Consider the following 19,767-nt stretch of genomic DNA (forward strand, 5'->3'; position numbering starts at 1 on the left):
TAGTGGCAAAACTAACAAATTTAATTTATTTACTGATTAAATTATTTGATTTTACTCTTTATCTGGGAGTTGTATATATTTAAAAAAAATGGAGTATCTGGATCTACTTTTTTTAGTTAAATATCAGTTGCACCTTCCTCGGCACACTTGACTTAGTCTTTATTCATCCACCATTCATGCTGGATATACGGTACCTAGAAAACATAAGATTTTATCTTACCATATTTGGCTCCCCTTCCTGACATAACTACCTAGAAAGGGTGATTTCCTTGGCTCAACTTCTTCAAAGAAAGGCCTTCAGAAAGCAACAAACAAATTGTGCCTCATGTTTCTATGATTTTAAATAATTGAGCTAGCTAGCTTAGATAGTTGTCCCTACTATACCCAGGAAATTTAGTATTGATACCAAACACTAATTCCATACTTCGAATACTGATTCAGAATAACACTCTAGTCTGCAAGGAGAATATTTCTGTTAATCCAGTCCCCTTATTTAAGTAGAGCCAAGTGAAATACCCTAAATACCTCGCATATTCAACTTTTTATTCTTTTTTTTTCTTTTCTTTTCTTTTACTTCAAAGAGCTCTTTTATCTCTCCATGTAACTACAATTCTTTCCAATAGTTTCGGCAAATTCTTTTGAATAACCCTGCTACTATAATTCTTTCCTCCAAATCATGTTTCTCTTAAATATCCTTTCTGAGAGAAAAATAACTACCCGTCATTTGCTTTTATCTTTAAATAGAGCATAAAATGGGTTTTTCATGGTCACTTCTCATCGTGTCACTTTGCCTTGTAAATTGTAGACATGGTTGTTTTTATTTTATTTGAGTTATATTTTTTACTGCTTAAAGTCGTACTGACACCGCAAAAATTATATTAGCACCAGATTCCTTAAATAAAATAACCCCTAGAAATCTTTTTTTAAAAACAACAAAGCTTTTTTTGTTTAGCCATACATCCAGCAATTACTCCCTGCAGTCCGGTCTCCTCTCTGCTTTTTAGTGTCTTGCCCTGAACAGAGGGATTTTTTGTGCACTGCCTGTGAACAGTACAGAGCTTCCATAGCTAGCAGGTACAGGTATGGGATCCAATATTCAGAAACCCATTATCCAGAAAGATCCGAATTACAGGATAGCCATCTCCCATAGGGGTATATTTATCAAAAAGTGAAGTTAGAGATCACCACAGTCCTCTAGGGTGAAATTCCGTCACTCTCCATTCATTTCTATAGGATTTTGAAAGGCGTATTTATCAGAGAATGAATTTTCACTTTCACCCATTGATACTATTTTAAAAATCCAATAGAAATTAATGGAGAGTGGCGAAATTGAACTCTAGAGGACTGTGGTAATCTCTAACTTCACATTTTGATAAATATACCCCATAGACTCCATTTAAAACAAACTGACTTTCAGGGAAAGAACCGAAAATAACCGAAGAGGGAAAGTGATCTCGCTGAATGTCATGATAAATTTGCACATAATTTCCTAGTTGTTCAAACCAAGTTTTTATTATTTTCTTTTTCATTTGTATGTATAATAACATTTGACACATAGCATTTAAACAGCATCTATTTTTGATTCCTGTGTGGGTTTTAATTAAGGTTATACTTGTATACACTTCTGGGAATGTTGCTGTTAATGACATGATCTGACATATACTTCTCACCTCTGAGACAATGTATTTCAATGGAGAACCAAAATAGAGGCACTCATTTGAGCACTGACTTGAGGGAGTGGCCATCAGTGCTAATTGGGTTTGACATGGCCCCTGTAGCATAAAGTACTGCTGAAACCTACAGTGCCATCTAGAAGTGTGAAGTAATATACTGCACAGCTTGGCTTCCACTCCAACAAATAAAAAAAGAGGCAATTTTACCTCAGAATTATAAATAAAATGGGAAGACAAGTAACACACAGAAGTATTTACAAATGCTAAAATCAAAAAATTCCAACAAACTATGAATTTGTCAAGCGTTAATAATATTTGTGAAATAATGCCTGCTGAGAAAAGAATGAGTTGTGGGTGAAGCCAGAGTTACTGACGTAGCTACAATTGGAAGCTTAAAAGAGAGATAAATATAGCAATTATAGGTGGAAAATAGGAAAATTTACTCATTATTCAATAAGTGGTTCACTGGTGAGCAATTTATATAACCTTGTTTAGAAAAAGGGTAGGGGGATGTTATTGCTGAAAGGTAAAGATTCCAAGTTTTATGACTGTGTGTGTGTGCAATTGAATGACTCAGAGAAGTTTATTTTTCTTGCATAAGAACTATGTCAAAATTCTTCTTAAAATGGTCAGTAGATGTGTCCTTCAGAAAAGATGCATGCGAGTGAATAAAAGCAGTGACATGACAACAGCATGTATATATTTGTACAATGGCTCAATTTTGTCAAAGCTTTGGCCATATGAGGTGAGGCTCTTCACCAAAGGCTGCAGTAGTTTATTAAAAACACAGCACCAGGGCAGTTCAGCAATTCAGTTCACCGTGAGCAAGCTGCATTATATCCTTTGGATATTCTTTTTTTATTATTTTAGCACACCAGGGTGTGTCTTCCACATAACCTGTGTCTTGTACAGTAATAATTATTTGGAATCCCTGTAATGGGAAAGGCAGCCCAGTGGAGTATTGTTGATCACAGTGCCTAAAACATCAGAGATGCACTCTAAGATAATGAACAGAAGCTTGATATAGAAATGTGAAGACTCAAGACAAGTTCCTGCCTATTGAAATCTCTGAGAAAACCTGAAGGATGTTAGCGAGCTCGTATCAGCCAGTGGTCGATTTTCAACACTAAAAGAAGATTTTGCAACACAAGTTGATTTAAAATGTGGGCCCTGGTTGTATAAGAAGGAATACAATTGTCCTAGTGGTAGTGTAATGTATTATTTGCTTTTATTAAAATGGAAGTGGAATTTGTATAGTTGTTTTAAGGCCTACTTTGTTGCTTGGCTCAAAATAAGGACATAGTGTTTGATTTCTTTATGTGTGTGTGTGTGCATGTTGGGGAGGCACCACTCATAATTCATCCTGTTGTAAAATAAGTGGTGAGAAGTTCTAGGTATTAAGAATAAAATTGTATTTTTAACATAGAATTACACTTATCATTGGCTATCAGGGGGTACAAGATTTTAAAAAGGTAAAGAAATGTGTATTTTTAACATAGGTGACACCTTCCCACTGGGGAGGGGGTAGATGCTTTTGTGTAGGTCAAGAATGTATGTTATTTTTTATATTTAATCATTATCCACGTGTCCAGGGGCAGTGGGGTAAGGAAGGAAGGAAGGTTTATTCAAAGCTACTGACCCTTACCTTCAAGCAAAAATATGGGGGCAAGAGAATAGGGCGCTATTAGGTATATTATTTGTGCACTCCTGGTTAATGTGTGTTGTTTTTAAATAGAATGACCTAAACAGATTGTTCTAAAACATGGTTCTGCAGACCCCAGCTCCTTTTTTAAAAATGTATATACACTGTACAACAATCATGCAGTGATCAGAAGAGTTAACATGTATTAAATAATATTACACATTTTAAAATGTATTGCAAACAGTAGACAAAACAACTTTTCTATATGGTTATTTGTAAATAATAAGTATCGGGTTTTGATTTATGTATACTACTTCGGACAAGATGAGGCAGAAACCCTAGTTTGTATCCCATATTTCCTAGTGTTTGGTAGAAACGTAGGGAGTCCCACGTAGCTTTCTTATCTTACATATGTATTTGACTGTTGCTAGCCCTACATTGGATGTGTCCAACTAAAACAGAAAATGGCAGTTGCCTTACACTGGGATTTTTAATTTTTGACTACATGTTAATGTGGTCACTATTTTTTTTTTTAAAAAAAAATTCCCTCTTCCTTATAATTGCTGTAGTTGCTGTGGAAGACATACAACAGATGGAAAGGTGCAAGTAACCTCGAGTTCATGGTGAACAACCCCCTCCCCCGCCTGAGGTTTACACACTGTGAGAATCAATTAACTACAAAGAAACCATATTAACCCACAATTGTTTGCCTTGTGTTGCAGGTCACACTGAAGATGTTATTATTGACTGTGGTAGTCAGCATGTACAAGAGCTTCTTCATAATAGTAGGAATGTTTCTGCTGCTTCTCTGCTATGCTTTTGCTGGAGTTGTTCTGTTTGGAACAGTCAAATATGGAGAAAACATAAATAGGTCAGTACATTTTAGGGACTGAATGCTGCTATTCATTTTCCATAGAATGCAGCCTTTCATTCTGTATGAAGTATTATAAAGAATAGTAGTTTGGGGTAGCTCTTTTGGGCAGGGTCCTCTTTAAGTCTTGTATCGGTGCTTTATAAGTACGTGTTACTACTACTAATAATAATAAAAATGTAGTGCTGTGATTCTTATGCTACGTCATCTAAAATTCCTGGTCAGTCATTTGTTGTCTGCATTTGTGGTCTACAAGGGAAAATACTTTTAAATATTATATTCCTGTTTTGCCACCACTTGGGCAATGTAGTGCTCAAACCTTATCAGCATAATTAGACACAGCACCAATGTTCATGGAATTGTAAAAAATGTTAGGCATTGCACCCTGGCTGCTTACCAGTTCCACACCAGCTGCACAGATTTCTTAAATTAGAGCTATTGTATTTTATGGCCTTTATTCTCTCTTGACAATTTATTTACCCACCTTATTCTGGTCAGCACTTTTGTCAACTTTTGTGAGCTCTGTTGTCAATTGCAAATATTGGGCAAAATATCATAACATTTATTTTGTTTCCTTACCTATCCCCTTATATTTGGAGGGGGCATTCCAATAATATCTATGATTATTTGTCCATTAGATAAAGGAGAGTACTTGTCCAAATATGGATGCCATTCTTTTGGATTTATAACCCTCAAAGCAGAGTTAAGAACAAACCAATTTAAAAACATGGCTTTGTTGTTTAATGAATCTGTTTCTTTTCCTAGGCATGCTAACTTTTCCACAGCAGGGAAAGCTATAACTGTGCTGTTCAGAATAGTAACCGGAGAAGACTGGAACAAAATAATGCATGACTGCATGGTAAGTACTAATACAAAATCATTATAAAGCAATGAGGAGAAAGATTAACATATATTAAAAGCCAAGGATAATATAAGTTTACCTACCTTTTATTACCAAAGAATGACAACATAAGCTGCACTAAATAACCTATTAAGTTAAATCAGTATGTAGTAAAGTGAGTCTATGATGTAGCTCATTAATTTGGGATTGAAACAGGAAATCTGATACACAGTATTTAATTATGGGCGCTAACACTAGAGATGCAAGCACTTTTTAATGGACTGTGAAACTTGTACTCTGAGATTGAATAAAAGATATCTAGCAGCTTGCCACAGAGGTACCAGATCTCACATTAAATTAAAATAACATCCAAAGTAATTTTTTTCTTTATAATGTAGTCAATCCCTATCACAACCATTCCAGTCTAGGGTTTAATTTATCTTTTTAAAATTTGAATTTTATTGGTTTTATGCACTCAATATCAGTTTACAATCTTATGTCAGCACATTGATTTATAACAAAGCAGATTAGTATTGTGAGTCCGTTTGGAAACCGCTGTCTATAGTTCATCTCTATACCAGCATCTGGAGTAAATTTGAGAAGAAATGACTGTGGTCACCACTTCTGCTTTGTGGTGTGCATTCCTTGGGTGTGACTACTTGCCAACTGTATGATTTGCTTCTGGCTGGTCACATAGGAGTGTAACATAAGTGCTGACATGGGTTAATGGCAACAAAACCTGATATTGTCATAAACCGTAATATTTAATGTTCAATAACAATTTAACAGTAGGGATAGAAAAGTACTGAAAGGAGAGAAGAGCTTAGGAGGAGAAGAGTAAGGGGGTAGGGGTGGGTGGGTTCTGTCCAGGAATCTTTACAATCAGGCCAGTGATGCGTTGTGCATTGGCACAGCCGGGTTCTGGGGAAGAGTGCTGACGAATGAGGCAAGGTTCCTTGAATCTCTGTGTAACACAGTTCTGGCTATCCGTGCGTCACGTCATGAGGTGCTGACCTTTGTTGTTTCTGGATTCAAGTTTGGCTAAGCTGCAGGTAATGGTCAGATCAAATATATTGGGTCCAATAGAACCATTTTTTGATAAAATGTCCTGTTTCATGTATCTTTTTAACATATGAAATAATAGTGATAGTTGTTCTGATAGTTACATGAGTGGATGTGTTTTGTCTCCTGCACCCGGGATTTCTAACTTGCCTAAATTCAGAAGCCTTTGATTAAAAGCAACATAGCATTGGATAAATAGGTTCCCAACCTCACATCACCTCACATCACTTTTCTCAGGTTAATAGGGTTGGTTAAAAAATAGACCAATACCCAAGTCCCCAAACAATCCAGAGCCAGGCAGTCATACACATTGCTTTCTGCCTCATCTACATACACTGTCTCTCAGCTTGATCTATACCTCCTGCATATTGTCTCTCCCCAAGAGTAAAGAATAAAGAATACATCTCGCAACATTTCTCAGATATTAAAAAAAACAGAAACTGTAGAAATTAAGACAGAGCTGACCTGTCTCTTCAACAGAATGTCCATGCTGTAGTTAATTCATCAAATTTTATTCAACATACCAGACAGATCTACATCCCCAAAAAGTTTCTAAAAGAATGTCTAAAATAGAAGCTGTGACTGTTATTTGTGAATATTGTGAGTGCATGAACTCTATATGAGGACTCATGTACTATATCTGAGCAGATACTCATGTAACTTTTTGGTAAATTACAGTAACAGGGCAAGGACACATAAATATATTCAACTGACTGCACAAGGACGCTATGAGTTTTGATATGCACAGAGATATCCTGACCATGTGCAGTAGCTGTGAAATTCCACAGCTACTCTACAAAAAACCATATCCTCCATGAGTCCACTTGTTATGCATATAATGCAGAGTACTAATTAATTTTAGTATCAACTTATAGCTGCTTCTCCATTAGCTTTCAGTCATAATAGAAATATGGCAGATCATTAGTTATTTTCAGCTAAGCATTGTTTTTAAATATATGCTGTATGTGGGTCTATTGTTTGTATAGATGGTAGACCAAGTGTTCTTTATCATTCATTTCAGGTGCAGCCTCCTTTTTGCACTCCAGATAACAGCAGATATTGGGAAACAGACTGTGGAAATTATGCAGGGGCACTAATGTACTTCTGTTCATTTTATGTCATCATTGCTTACATCATGTTAAATCTATTGGTTGGTAAGTGAGTCATAAAGTCTTACATACGTGTAAGTTATAACAACAGCCATTTTTTTGTGATATGAAACTGTGTGATATATATATGTTTCTCCCTTCGAGATAAATTATCCCAGAACTATAGTTAAATGCTTTAAACTAAAATGTTACAAGTGACTGACCTCTATAGCTTTATCACCCAGCCAACAGTTATCCTTCCATTGTATGGAAAAATATGCCAGTTTAAAAGTTGTGGGTAATTTCCTTAAAGATTAAAAGCAGAGCACTATGTGCTCTGGTCACTTCTGGCACCCCCTGAATTTTAAAGGTGGCCATAAACGTAACAATATATTTTAGAATAGTAGGTGGTGAAATCTGCTGTGTAATATGCATGTTTGGTTTGATTTCAGCCATAATTGTAGAGAACTTTTCCCTCTTCTACTCAACTGAAGAAGATCAACTCCTAAGCCCTAATGATCTGCGCCATTACCAAATAATATGGAATATGGTCGATGATAAAAGAGAGGTAAAATATTTTATTCTGAACATCAGTCTAAAATACATTGAGGGTGATGCAGAGAAAACAATCCTTGGTCAAACAATTGTAGTCTATGTCCAGTTTCAACCACCCTGAGATTTTGCTATAATTCTGCACTTCATAAGTAGGTGGGGGTTGTATAGTACAGTATATACCAGGCCATCAAATCAGAAGCTAAATCTCTGAAGAGGTAAATAACTCTGTTGGACATTATTTTGTAGTGTAGATAAAATAATTTGTTATTATTATTAAATCTTTTTTTGCTATTGTATGTGAATATTAGTTGTATTATTTTGAGGACTTAGGGGCACATTTACTAAGGGTCGAATATCGAGGGTTAATTAACGAAGTAAAATCCTTAGACTTCGATATTCAAATAAATTAACCCTCGATATTCGACCAACGAAGTAAAATCCTTCGACTTCGAATATCGAAGTCGAAGGATTTACTGCAAATACTTCGATCGAACGATCAAAGGAAAAATCGTTCAATTCGAAAGGATTTTAATCCATCGATCAAACGATTTTCCTTCGATCAGAAATTGCCTAGAAAGCCTATGGGGACCTTCCCCATAGGCTAACATTGTACCTCGGTAGGTTTTAGGTGGCGAAGTAGGTGGTCGAAGTATTTTTTAAAGTGTCAGTACTTCAACTATCGAATGGTCAAATAGTCAAACAATTTTTAGTTTGAATCGTTCGATTTGAAGTCGTAGTCGAAGGTCGAAGTAGCCAATTCGATAGTCGAAGTAGCCAAAAAAATACTTCGAAATTCAAAGTATTTTTTATTCTAATCCTTCACTCGAGTTTAGTAAATGTGCCCCTTAATATATCATACCAATATGACTGCCAGTTCTATTTAACCTGGAAACAATCCCTGGGCTAGTTTGTCCTAGTAAATCTTCATATTATTCACTCTTTGGAAAACTGGAATTCATTGATAAGGGAAATTATTAAGATTAAGCCATTAACACTTTTTGAACAGTTTAAATATCACATGATATCGATAGCTTTGTATTTTAGCCAGTGTTTTGGCTCCATACTAGTGAATTATCTATCAAAACTGTTCTGCTCATGGAAAATAACATTTGTAATACTGTTAATTTTGGCGGGGATTTGCAGTGAAAGTATTAATATTGAATTGTATTATACTGTGGCTTCTAAAGAATTATATCTATAAATATCATGTAGGGGGTTATTCCAGCATTTCGTGTGAAGTTCCTTCTGAGACTGCTACGTGGGAGGCTGGAGGTTGACTTGGATAAGGACAAGCTTTTGTTCAAACACATGTGCTATGAAATGGAGAGACTGCACAGCGGGGGAGATGTTACTTTCCATGATGTACTTAGGTGAGACAATATATACAATTTCTACACTCATCTCTAAATGCTACATGGGGAGCTAGACTTGGACAAGGACGAGCAGCATATAAACATATGTGCTATGAAATGGAAACATTTCACAGCGGGGGAGATGTTGCTTTTCATTATGTGTTTAGGCTATATGTTGTGTACAATTTATAGAGTCGTCTTAAAATTCTTAGAATTTTATGTGACCATAACAGTACCTCTGTGTAAACTGCAACTATAGATGCCCTCTTACAAGCACAACAACAGCTTAACTGCTTTCACTGACAGCCATGTAGAAACTACATTATCGCCAAAAATAAGTATTGAGTGGCAGTAGAGTAGAGTCTAAGGGGCAAATTTACTAAAGGGCGAAGTGGCTAACGCTAGCGAAAATTCTCCAGCATGACGTCATTTTGCCACTTCGCTGATTTACTAACCGGTGCTGGTGTAAATTCGCTAGCAAAGTAGACATACTCTAGCGCTACTTCGCACCAGCCAGGCGAAGTTGCACTCTGGCGAAGGGACATAACTACGCTTATTCACTAAGTTGCGGATTTTACTGAATGTTACCTCTTGCGCCAGACTTGACTTCGCCAGCTAAGACCAGGTGAAGTGCAATAGAGTAGATAGGAGTTTCTTCAAAAATAGTTGAAAATTTTCCCAAAAAATGCTGGCGTTTTTTACTTTTTTATTGGGTGATAGGATGAAAAAGATTGTACATTTTTTGGGGTACCCTCCTCCCCCCTTAAATTTGGCACCTAAACTATACAATGGGCACATTTGTATAGTTTAAGTTTCCCTGGCCTTGTGTAGTGCAATGTAGTTGCTGCAGCATACGCGTCCATTGTACTTTAACTGCAAGCCGTATACTAATTAGGCAACGCTAGCATACTAATTAGGCAACGCTAGCATAACTTCTAATATTGTATTATCGCTAGAGCAACTTCGCAACCGTTCGGTACCCTGTGCGCAACTTCGGATCTTCTTGAATTTTTGCATCCCTGGCGAAACTACGCCTGGTGAAGTTTGGCGAAGTGCAGTGAAGCCATCGCTATTTTCGGCCAATAGTGAATTTTCCCCTAAATTCCCACATGCCTTTCAAATTAATGAAATAAAAAATGGATGAAAAAAAAAATTTTGAAAGGCAAATGGTTCTCTTAAAACCTTAAGACCAGACAAAAAAACAGCCAGTTTAATGAACAAATACATTTTATTTCTTATAGACATAATTGCACACTCTCTCCTTTCCTGACATTAAAAAATGCATCTAAGGCACATGGTACTTTTAAGCTGTCTCTGCAATCCTGTATCATTACTATAGATTATAATGTTTTATTATTAAGTTTTGCTTGTCATTATTTTCCTTATGGTATTGTGATAATTTGTACAACAAAAAATTGGAAAACCTGCCCTGTGAATTGAAAGCTAAATATCAGAAAATGGCTAAAATAATTTAATATGAAATTAGAATTTTTCTTCACTTGTGCAAATACTTATAATGCACTGCTGGTGTAGTTTATAGCTGTAATTGTAACATAACTATGCCAGGAATGTAGGTGGTTACACTCCTCTTACTACAAGTGCTCTTATACTGAAATGTGAATTCTTATTCTAGAATTGATCATATTTTTAAGTTTTATGACCTACATATTCAGCAAAACAGAAAATTGTATATGTTGATGATTTAAAAAGTCATAACCACAATGCTTTGTTGCCATATTCTAATTAAAAAAAATAAATAATAGTTTAGGTGTCAGTTGAGCTATTCATTTCATTAACAATGATTATATAGTTAACACATAGGACAAGGAAAGTAAACGTAAAATACAAACCAGGCAGTACAAGGAAGATGACACCACTAGGCTCAGAAAATTTTAACCAGGCCAGTTCATTTTTTAAGGAAGAGACACACATGCCCAGGGCGAAAGGTGTTTTTAACTTACTTTGTTTTTTACCTGCTAACTATACGAAATATACAGTTTAATGCTTTGAACAGAGTGATGCATCACAGCATATCATGTTTGTTTCCTGCAGCATGCTCTCCTACAGATCAGTGGATATCCGAAAAAGCCTTCAGCTGGAGGAGTTGCTAGCCAGAGAGCAGCTAGAGTACACAATAGAAGAAGAAGTAGCTAAACAAACAATACGAATGTGGCTGAAAAAGTGTTTGAAACGCATCCGAGCAGTAAGTTAAAATTCGTCTTTAACATATTCATTTAGGGGGTTATTTATTAAAGGCTGCGTTGTGTTTTTTCAAAAAAAAATCTAGTTTTTCAAGGGTAGTTTCACTAAAAAGCTTTAATTATTCAGGGGGAAAAAACTTGAATTTTTTGAGATTTATTAAGCCCCGAAGCTGCTAAAAGCCCAAATCTGAAAATACTCCAGCTAAAACCTGTCAAGGTCATATTGAGTCATTAGCAGAGGTCCCTTTAACCATTTGATGTTTTTTGTCTTTATGATATTCTGGGTTTTTACAGTAGTATGTGCTTGAAAACTCAATAAATTTGAGGTATTCGAGGTCTTTATTGCATTGAATCGAGTTTAACATTCACCTTTGATAAATAACCCCCCAAATGACTTGTGTTACTGAAAGAAACAATGTGCACTCATTAATGTTTGTAGAACCCAAAAACGACATAATGTATGATGTCTATGCATTTCATCTAAATACTGTTTTTGTGTGAAAACTGACAAAAACAAACAGGACACATGGCATTTAGTACAATACAATAAATATACAGTAGGTACTAAATTGAAGCAGTGCGTGTGCCCATAGCATGTAATTAGATCTTTGTTTTTATTTTCTGACAGCAGAAGTTTTTTTAATCTTATTTGCCCATATTTGATCGAAGTCAAATCGTTCCATCGTACATTGAAATCTTTCTAATTGAACGTTTCGAACTATTTAACAATTTTACTTTGACTTCTAAAAACTTAGCCAAATGTTGGCTATAGGTTCTAGGAGGTCCCCATAGGCTAACATAGCAATTCAGCAGGTTTAAGGTGGCGAAGTGTCGAAGTCAAACTTTTTTAAAGAGATAGTACTTCGATTTTCGAAGTCAAACTTTTTTACTTCGAATCGAAGTACCCAAAAATTAGTTCGAAATTCGAAGTTTTTCAACTTGAGTATTCACTTCGAATTCACTTCGACCCTTAGTAAATGCGCCCCTATGTGTTCATAATAAAGCCATTTTTTAACTTTTATCATTGGAGAAAGGCAGAACCACAACGGAGAGAACTGCTACCTTGCTTAGCTGGGGGTCATTTACTCAACCCAACTATGGCATTTTCTCTATGGAATTTTTGTATGTTCTCTCCATATCTGCGTGGGTTTCATGTGGCTACAGGTGACAGCTGTTAGAGAGTTCTGCTAGTAGAAGTTTAAGAACTGTTAAGAGTTCATGGGTTGTACACTTTTGTATGTACTTTTGATTGGTAGATTGGATAATAAGATGAATACTAGGAAAAGGGTTTTACCAATTATGATATGTTATGTTAAATATTGGTCTAGATTGCTTTGCATTTGAATAGCATTCTCTCATTGGCTCAGTGCTGTATATAGAAGGAGGTATCAGAGATGAGGATGTTGTTGAAATGACATAGTATTATGGATAATGCCTCCTACTACCTGTATGCTACATTGGATTCATATCAGAGTTCTTTTAGCCATAGACTCAGACCACCATTGTAAACTACTGAAAGCTATAGGAAGTCTTTTTTTACCAGTAGCCATTATTTTGTATAATTACTCATCTCATCAACATGGAAAGATGATATTCTGGTTGTTTTAGGTTAATAATAATGTCTCCTTAGTATTATATGTACAAATTTCTTATTCACATTATGAATATATGAATTTGTGTGCAATACTATTATTACTGGTGCAATAGTTTAGTTTATTTTTTTTAGTGTATGTTTACTGCCTATATTGGAATGTGTTTTGTAAACCTTGTAAGTTTTTTACTGTGTGTAATTTCCAGCATAAGAATAATCTTTGGGAGTAATACTGTTTTTTTTATTTTATGAATAAAAATATTGTAAATGATGCTGAAATCTGAATTGTATGCAATCTACAGGCCCAGTTTTCACACGTATTATGATGTGTTGCTTTCGTCTATATAGATTATTTGAAAAAGGTAATATGAACTATATTTATTTTATAGAAACAACAGCAATCGTGCAGCATTATACACAGTTTGAGAGAGAGCCAACAGCAGGAACTGAGCAGGTTTCTGAAGCCTCCAAGCATTGAGACCACACAGCCGAATGAAGATATGAACCTAAATAACCAAGACAATGCACAGCCAGAGGTATGTGGCATAGGAAATCATTTGGTGTTGCTAGAAAGATTCAGGCTTGTGACAAGACTTTGAAAGCAACTACAACTTCCATATACACTTGGTGAAAAACAATTCAGACTTTGTATTGACAATAACTTGGAACTGACATTGTGGTATCTGATACCGTAAAGAGTGTAAATACCACCCTAGAAGAAAAAAATATGAAACATTGGAATAATCACATTTTGACTGCCAAAGGTTTTAGGGATAATTACATTGGCCAAAATGCCTTTAATAGCCTGTTAGTTCCATTCTGAAAAAAACTGAAAAGGATAGGAAAAATGGAAAATGATCTGGCTATGGCAGATGCTGGTGGTATCAGGCAGGCATTACAGGGGGGGGGGTACTTGCTTCTCCATTTCCTTTATTTAGGTCAAGCTTAACTGCTGTAAATATTGCTTTTTTTTGTATGTTTCAAAAGACAACAGAAATGAATTGTTTAAAAGAAGTATCAATACAGTGTAATGATAAAGTAATTATTGCCAGTTTAGCAATCTATTAAAATTGAATTAATCAAATATATCTATGGCCAATTAAGTAATATCCGTTAAACATTATTTCCATTTTATTTTTGTATGTTCAATGAATTCACTAATATAATGGGTATCATCACATTCCAACCATTATACAATTTTGTGGTGTTATTTCACATAACACCACAGTTGTCACTGTCTTGACATTGGGGCAATTATTCTAGTACTAGCTTTTAGTAAACCTTGTGTAATGGCTTATATAGCTTTGGTGCGATAACAAAAATGGATATGCCAAGAAATTTGCAATTACAGAAGTTTACTAAAACATTTTTCTGGCGTTAGTTCTGTCTCAAACCATTATTACCCTGTATCAAACATTAGTAAACAGACACGACTATAAGTTGGTTGCATAAATACGTATTTAAGCAGTCAAATGGAGAACTGTACTAACCCATAGCAACCAATCAGTAGGCAGCATTGACTGGTCCGTGCTTTGGAAACAATCATCTGAGAACTCTAGAAAGAAGACAGCAGAAGTAATCAGCTTTGACAACTATGTGTATCTGCTTGTATCTCACAGACAAGTAGCCAACAGCAGCTTCTTAGTCCAACACTTTCTGACAGAGGAGGATATCGACAGGATTCGATTGAAGCTGGTAAACCTCAGAGAAAATTTGGGCAGTGGCAATTACCAGCAGGTAAGTGTGCAGGTAATAATGCTTTTATTCTACTATGATTCATCCTTGTGGTTTTAAAGCATTTAAAAGCTAATGTCAGCAACAAAATGCATAAGTAAAACCTCCGCCATTTTAAAATTAGATGTCCACACTTAAAATATCAGTGAGGTACAATTTAATGTGTGACACTTTATTGACAAGCAGTATACTGTGCTATACTTTTTGGCAGCAGAAAGAGAAAATGGTGATGGTGTGTGTCTTTACCACCTTCAATTTTGGATATGCATATGGAGCGATTTATTAATTTGTCAAGCTTGTGTTCTTTTTTAATTTGATTGTGTTTTTTTTTCCTAAAACCTTCTGAGCTGCAGGTTTTAGAAATAACTGGAAAAAAAATGAGATCAGTAACCTCGGCAAGATTCTTGATCGAGAAATAAAATTGCTGCCACATGCAACCACAAAAATGAATAGATCAGCTTCTTAATGATTATTTAATTTATATTTGAAATAGATGATATTTTGCAGACACTTTACTTCAGTGGAAGATCTAAACCACCAATTAAGGGTGATGACACATAGTTTTTTATAAAATAGGACTTTTAAAAAATCCACATTTTTTGTGGAATTTATTAAACCCAGAGGATAGAAAAGTCTGAATCTAAAAATCCGGCATCTCAGACCTGTTGAGGTTGCTTCTAAGTCAATGGGAGAAGTCCCAATGATTTTTTGAAGTGTGCTCGGTTTTGTGCATTTTCCAAAAGTTTTCAGGTGAAAATTCCAAAAAAATTGTGAAATTTGTGAAAATCGGATGAAAAAATACAAAAAATCGTGAAAATTGGATTTTGCAAAGCAAATTTTTGGGAAAATGTAATAATAAATAAGCGTCAAAAACCCGAGTGGATTTGATCAGAGTTTTCCTGCAAAGCAAATTTTTCGGGAAAATGTAATAAATAAGCGTCAAAAACCCGAGCAGATTTAATCAGAGTTTGTAGCAGAAAATATTGACAAAAATTCGGACTTTGATAAATAACCCCCTAAATGTTACAATGTGCCATCACCCTCAACTACAATCAAACTGTTGGTTGAAAAAAAAGGGGGAGGTCTGACTAGCTCTGTATGGTCTAAGAGCAGCCTTGATAGCTAGATATGTGCTTTAATTCAAGGGGTCTTATATAATATTATAGCTTTTCTTTTTGATAGGAACAGTTCCCACTATCCAAATACTAATTGACTACTTTTTTGGGCAAAATAGCAATATGTCAAATAAGATAAGACTATATTTGCACAAATTGTATAAGGCATATGATATTTTGGATCACTAATAAATGTAAATAGATTATAGATGAAGTAAAAGTTGTTGACAGAAATAGGAAAATAGGAATTTTTTATATATATATATATATATATATATATATATATGGGGTTAATTTCAGAAAACTTTTTTAATTACTTAGAGTTAATGTTATGTATTTTATTGTAAATGTTTTAGAATCTGTACATTAATGTTGTTTGTATTGAAGAGACAGATGTAATTTCAATACGCTGTAACAAGTTATATTGACAATAAAGTATCCTTATAAAAGATTGCCCAAAATAATTGAGGATATTTCTAGAGATAGTCCAGCAAGAACAAATCCTTACATCACATTTAGCAACTGCCCTGCAGTGACTAATTACTGAGTACATATGCCCAAATGGACAAAAGTATCAGCTGAAAAAAAAACATTTTAATTCTTGAGAAACACTTGTGAGCCTATGGAGGTTCCAGTACAATATGAGCTGCAAGTCACACTCTCAAAACAGAGAAATAGCAAATCTAACTGATTATGCTCTGGGGGTTCAGGGGACATTATGCTGGGCCACATCCATTTATTTGTGACCATGTTGGTTTATGATTTGTTTAAACCCTATAGTTTTTCCCACAAAAAAAACCCCAAAGATTGTTAAGATGCTCTGGGTTACATCTAACATAAACCTTTCTATTTTCTAAGCTCCAAAACCAATAAGCCATTCTGTTTCTTCTGTTAACCTTCAATCTGGAGGACGGTCAACAATGAAGTCTGTGTTATGCAAGATGAACCCCATGTCTGATTCGGCCTCCTGTGGTTCTGAAGTCAAGAAATGGTGGACAAGACAACTGACTGTAGAAAGTGATGAAAGCGGTGATGACCTTCTTGATATGTGAGGCTAATACTAAGTCTAAATCAAACAAAAGGATTGCATTGTAGAGCGCTTTTCATGTTGGTATTCATTTTCTAGTATTTACAATTCAACTTACATGCAAACAACTTTTGTATTTTTCGTATGAAACCGTCAATATATCCATAAAAATATAAACACAAATATTGCAAAAGTCAAATATTTACAATGATTGTGATGCAGCTGATATCAAAGAGTTATGCTGCATTACAATTATGAAAAGATCGACACAGAAAGCATTGTAAATGTATTTTCAGATGAATGGTTTATATGCAGCAATGTCTCTCTTAGGAATACTGTGAGATGAAACAGAAATATATAAAGCACATTCTGTATTCGGCTAATATATATAGATTACTGGTTAAAATAAAATAAAAGTATTGCAAGCAAAACAGATTTTGGTATTGAAAGCTATATAAAATTAAAGTATTGATATTAAAGTTAAAATTATGCTTTCATTGACCTAAACAGAGGAGTGACCAATGTCAAAACATATCAAAAGTAATGTTTCTATTATGTTTTTGGGGTACAGCCTGCTGCTGGTTCAGAGGAATTCTTCAAAGACCCCAAATAATATTTGTCATTGGTTGGAATGCATTTATATCAAAAGTACATGGGTTTCTGCTTTTGTGCTGCTCTTTGCGGCAGAATGTTGGCACGGTACAAACATGTTGTACTCTTAATGATGGGCATGGACCTTTGGCATTTACTTAGGCAAGCAAACACAGGGAAATATCCATGCCTACAGTTTAGCAACATATAATGAATGACAGAGACTGGCAAAAAGCCCTTTAAGTACCAACCTTTAGGCTAATAAAAACATATTCACCATTAAGAGTGACACTTTATATACAATTCATATAAAAAAATACAATAAAATAATTTAACATTATGCCTACATGTTTTTAACAGTAAAAATATTACACTGTTCTGCAAGTTTGTTGAGGGGTTGTGTTTTTTTGAGAAAATTAGATCTCAGATCTGAGCAGCTGCTATGTTCTGAGCATAAGAAGCCTTATAGATACAGGATTTTGGGGGGGAATGTAACTAAAGTCACAAATTTGCACCAATAAGAATAAAAATCCACATTTCACGCTGTAATATTGTTCCTTAAACTGCATTGCGAATTTTACTTGCGCTATGCGAATTTTAATTGCACTCTCTTAAGAAGTGCTTGAAGGTGTCATAATCTTTTGGAGCAAACAACGACTTTTTCAGTAAGAAGTTTTATTACATTTACTGTGCATTTGCGCAAACTATAACATTTCGGAAGTGGACGCTAAGTAATTTCCGGGTTCGCACAAGCTATATTAAATTTGCACAAAGCAAAATTTGTTTGTGCAAAGGCATAACTTTTGACATTGCAAGTAGTTTTTCCGTTACCGACTTTTATTACATTCCCCCGATAGTGTTATCAGGTTATGGTATTGTGCGACAGACTTAGGAGCAAATTCATCAAGGGTCGAATTTCGAGGGGTCAAATCCCTCGAAATTCGACTGGGGAATAGAATCGAATAGGCAATTCGGGCGAATTTACGCGTTAGCGAATATTCGCTCGAAGGATTTTCATTCGATCGAATGCCTTTTTATTCGATCAAAAACTTGGAAAAGAAGCCTATGGGACTTTCCCATAGGCTTTTAAAGCAATTCGGTAGGTTTTAGGTGGCGAAGTAGGCAGTCGAAGTATTTTTAAAAGAGACAGTACTTCGACTATCGAATGGGCGAATAGTCGCAGCGTTTTTGCACTAGATCCAGTACTTCGACTATCGAATGGCGCATAGTTGCAGCGTTTTTGCGCTCGATCTATTCGAATCATTCTACTCAGGCGAATTTACGCCAATTCGATAGTCGAGGAGCACAAAAAACTACTCGAAATTCGATTTTTTTTTACTTCGAATCCTTCACTCGAAGTTAGTGAATCGGCCCCTGTGCAAATCGACTTTTTCTATATCTACTTCTTCTATCATTCTTATCAAGATAACAGATGTGTCATTATCTAAAGATACTGTTCACTTAAATTCATTTTTTCTAGCCTAACAATAGGAGACCGCCAGCTGAATGGGACATAACAAGTAGAAATTACATATTTGGCACAATGTAAGTGCAGGACAAGAAATGGCTTTAGCAAGATATTTTTATTTAAAAAAAAATAAAAAGTTACACAATGTAAGCAAATATTCTTTTTCAAAGTAACAGCTGGATATTTAACTACAGTTTCTGTTTAAGCTTAGCTATACTGAGCTTCCATTTAGTCATTATAGTACAAGCAGTTCTTTTCTGTAGAAAAAAGTGCCAAATATTCATGATGGACAATACAGTACCCTTATTGCTATTATTCAAAAAGTATATGTAAGCGTGGGATGGTATATACTGGAGATATATATATAAAAAAAAATCATATTTTTATTTTCATAGTAACTAATATGACATGGCTTCTGTCTAGAGAAATATGGTATTTAATAGAATAATGTAATTCTAATTAAACAAACCAAAACATGTTTATTAAAAGAAATACCCTCTACATCCTATTTTGCACTGAAAACAAACAAAAACAATTAATCAAATATGCACAGTTATGTAGCATATTTTTCTGCTTTTTCTTGGAAAGTGAATTCATGTATTTCTTTATCTGCTTGTTGCACAAATTAAACAAATGTTTTTAACAATATAAAATTAAAATATATGATGTATATTCTGCTTTATTTCGTTTATTGATATGGGCCAGCACCAGATTTGTTATAATTGTATTTTCATTCTAGAAAATACTAACAATAGAAACCCAAATATTGTGTGGAATACAAAAACAAGTTTTCTTTAAATGATGTATTTGATATTATTTTTTTTAGTAAGTTTAGAGCAATGGCAAATGGGTCTGCTTCTGGCTAAGCTTCATGTGTTTTAGTTGCCTGAAAAAAAAGCATTTAAATCGTCTGACAAATGTTCTGCTTGCCAGGCCTAGAAATGGATCACTACAAT

General features: G+C 34.9%; 1 protein-coding gene across 4 annotated transcripts in view; it reads left to right on the forward strand.

Moving 5' to 3' along the window:
- Positions 1-17,923, forward strand: part of nalcn.L (sodium leak channel, non selective L homeolog) — a 155,438-nt gene extending 137,515 nt beyond the window's left edge. For 2 of the 4 annotated variants that reach the window (XM_041582403.1, XM_041582404.1), the window contains 9 exons: positions 4,038-4,186; positions 4,952-5,045; positions 7,111-7,243; positions 7,630-7,745; positions 8,945-9,102; positions 11,137-11,287; positions 13,266-13,412; positions 14,496-14,625; positions 16,584-17,923. In XM_041582403.1, the coding sequence (XP_041438337.1) occupies positions 4,038-4,186; positions 4,952-5,045; positions 7,111-7,243; positions 7,630-7,745; positions 8,945-9,102; positions 11,137-11,287; positions 13,266-13,412; positions 14,496-14,625; positions 16,584-16,777 (1,272 nt within the window). In that variant the 3' untranslated portion in view covers positions 16,778-17,923. The remainder of the gene's footprint in view (positions 1-4,037; positions 4,187-4,951; positions 5,046-7,110; positions 7,244-7,629; positions 7,746-8,944; positions 9,103-11,136; positions 11,288-13,265; positions 13,413-14,495; positions 14,626-16,583) is intronic. The other 2 variants (XM_041582405.1, XM_018247219.2) reach the window with 2 other exon arrangements.
- Positions 17,924-19,767: the final 1,844 nt, after the last annotated feature.

The sequence above is a fragment of the Xenopus laevis genome, chromosome 2L, assembly GCF_017654675.1.
Source record: "Xenopus laevis strain J_2021 chromosome 2L, Xenopus_laevis_v10.1, whole genome shotgun sequence".
Lineage (NCBI taxonomy): Eukaryota > Metazoa > Chordata > Amphibia > Anura > Pipidae > Xenopus > Xenopus laevis.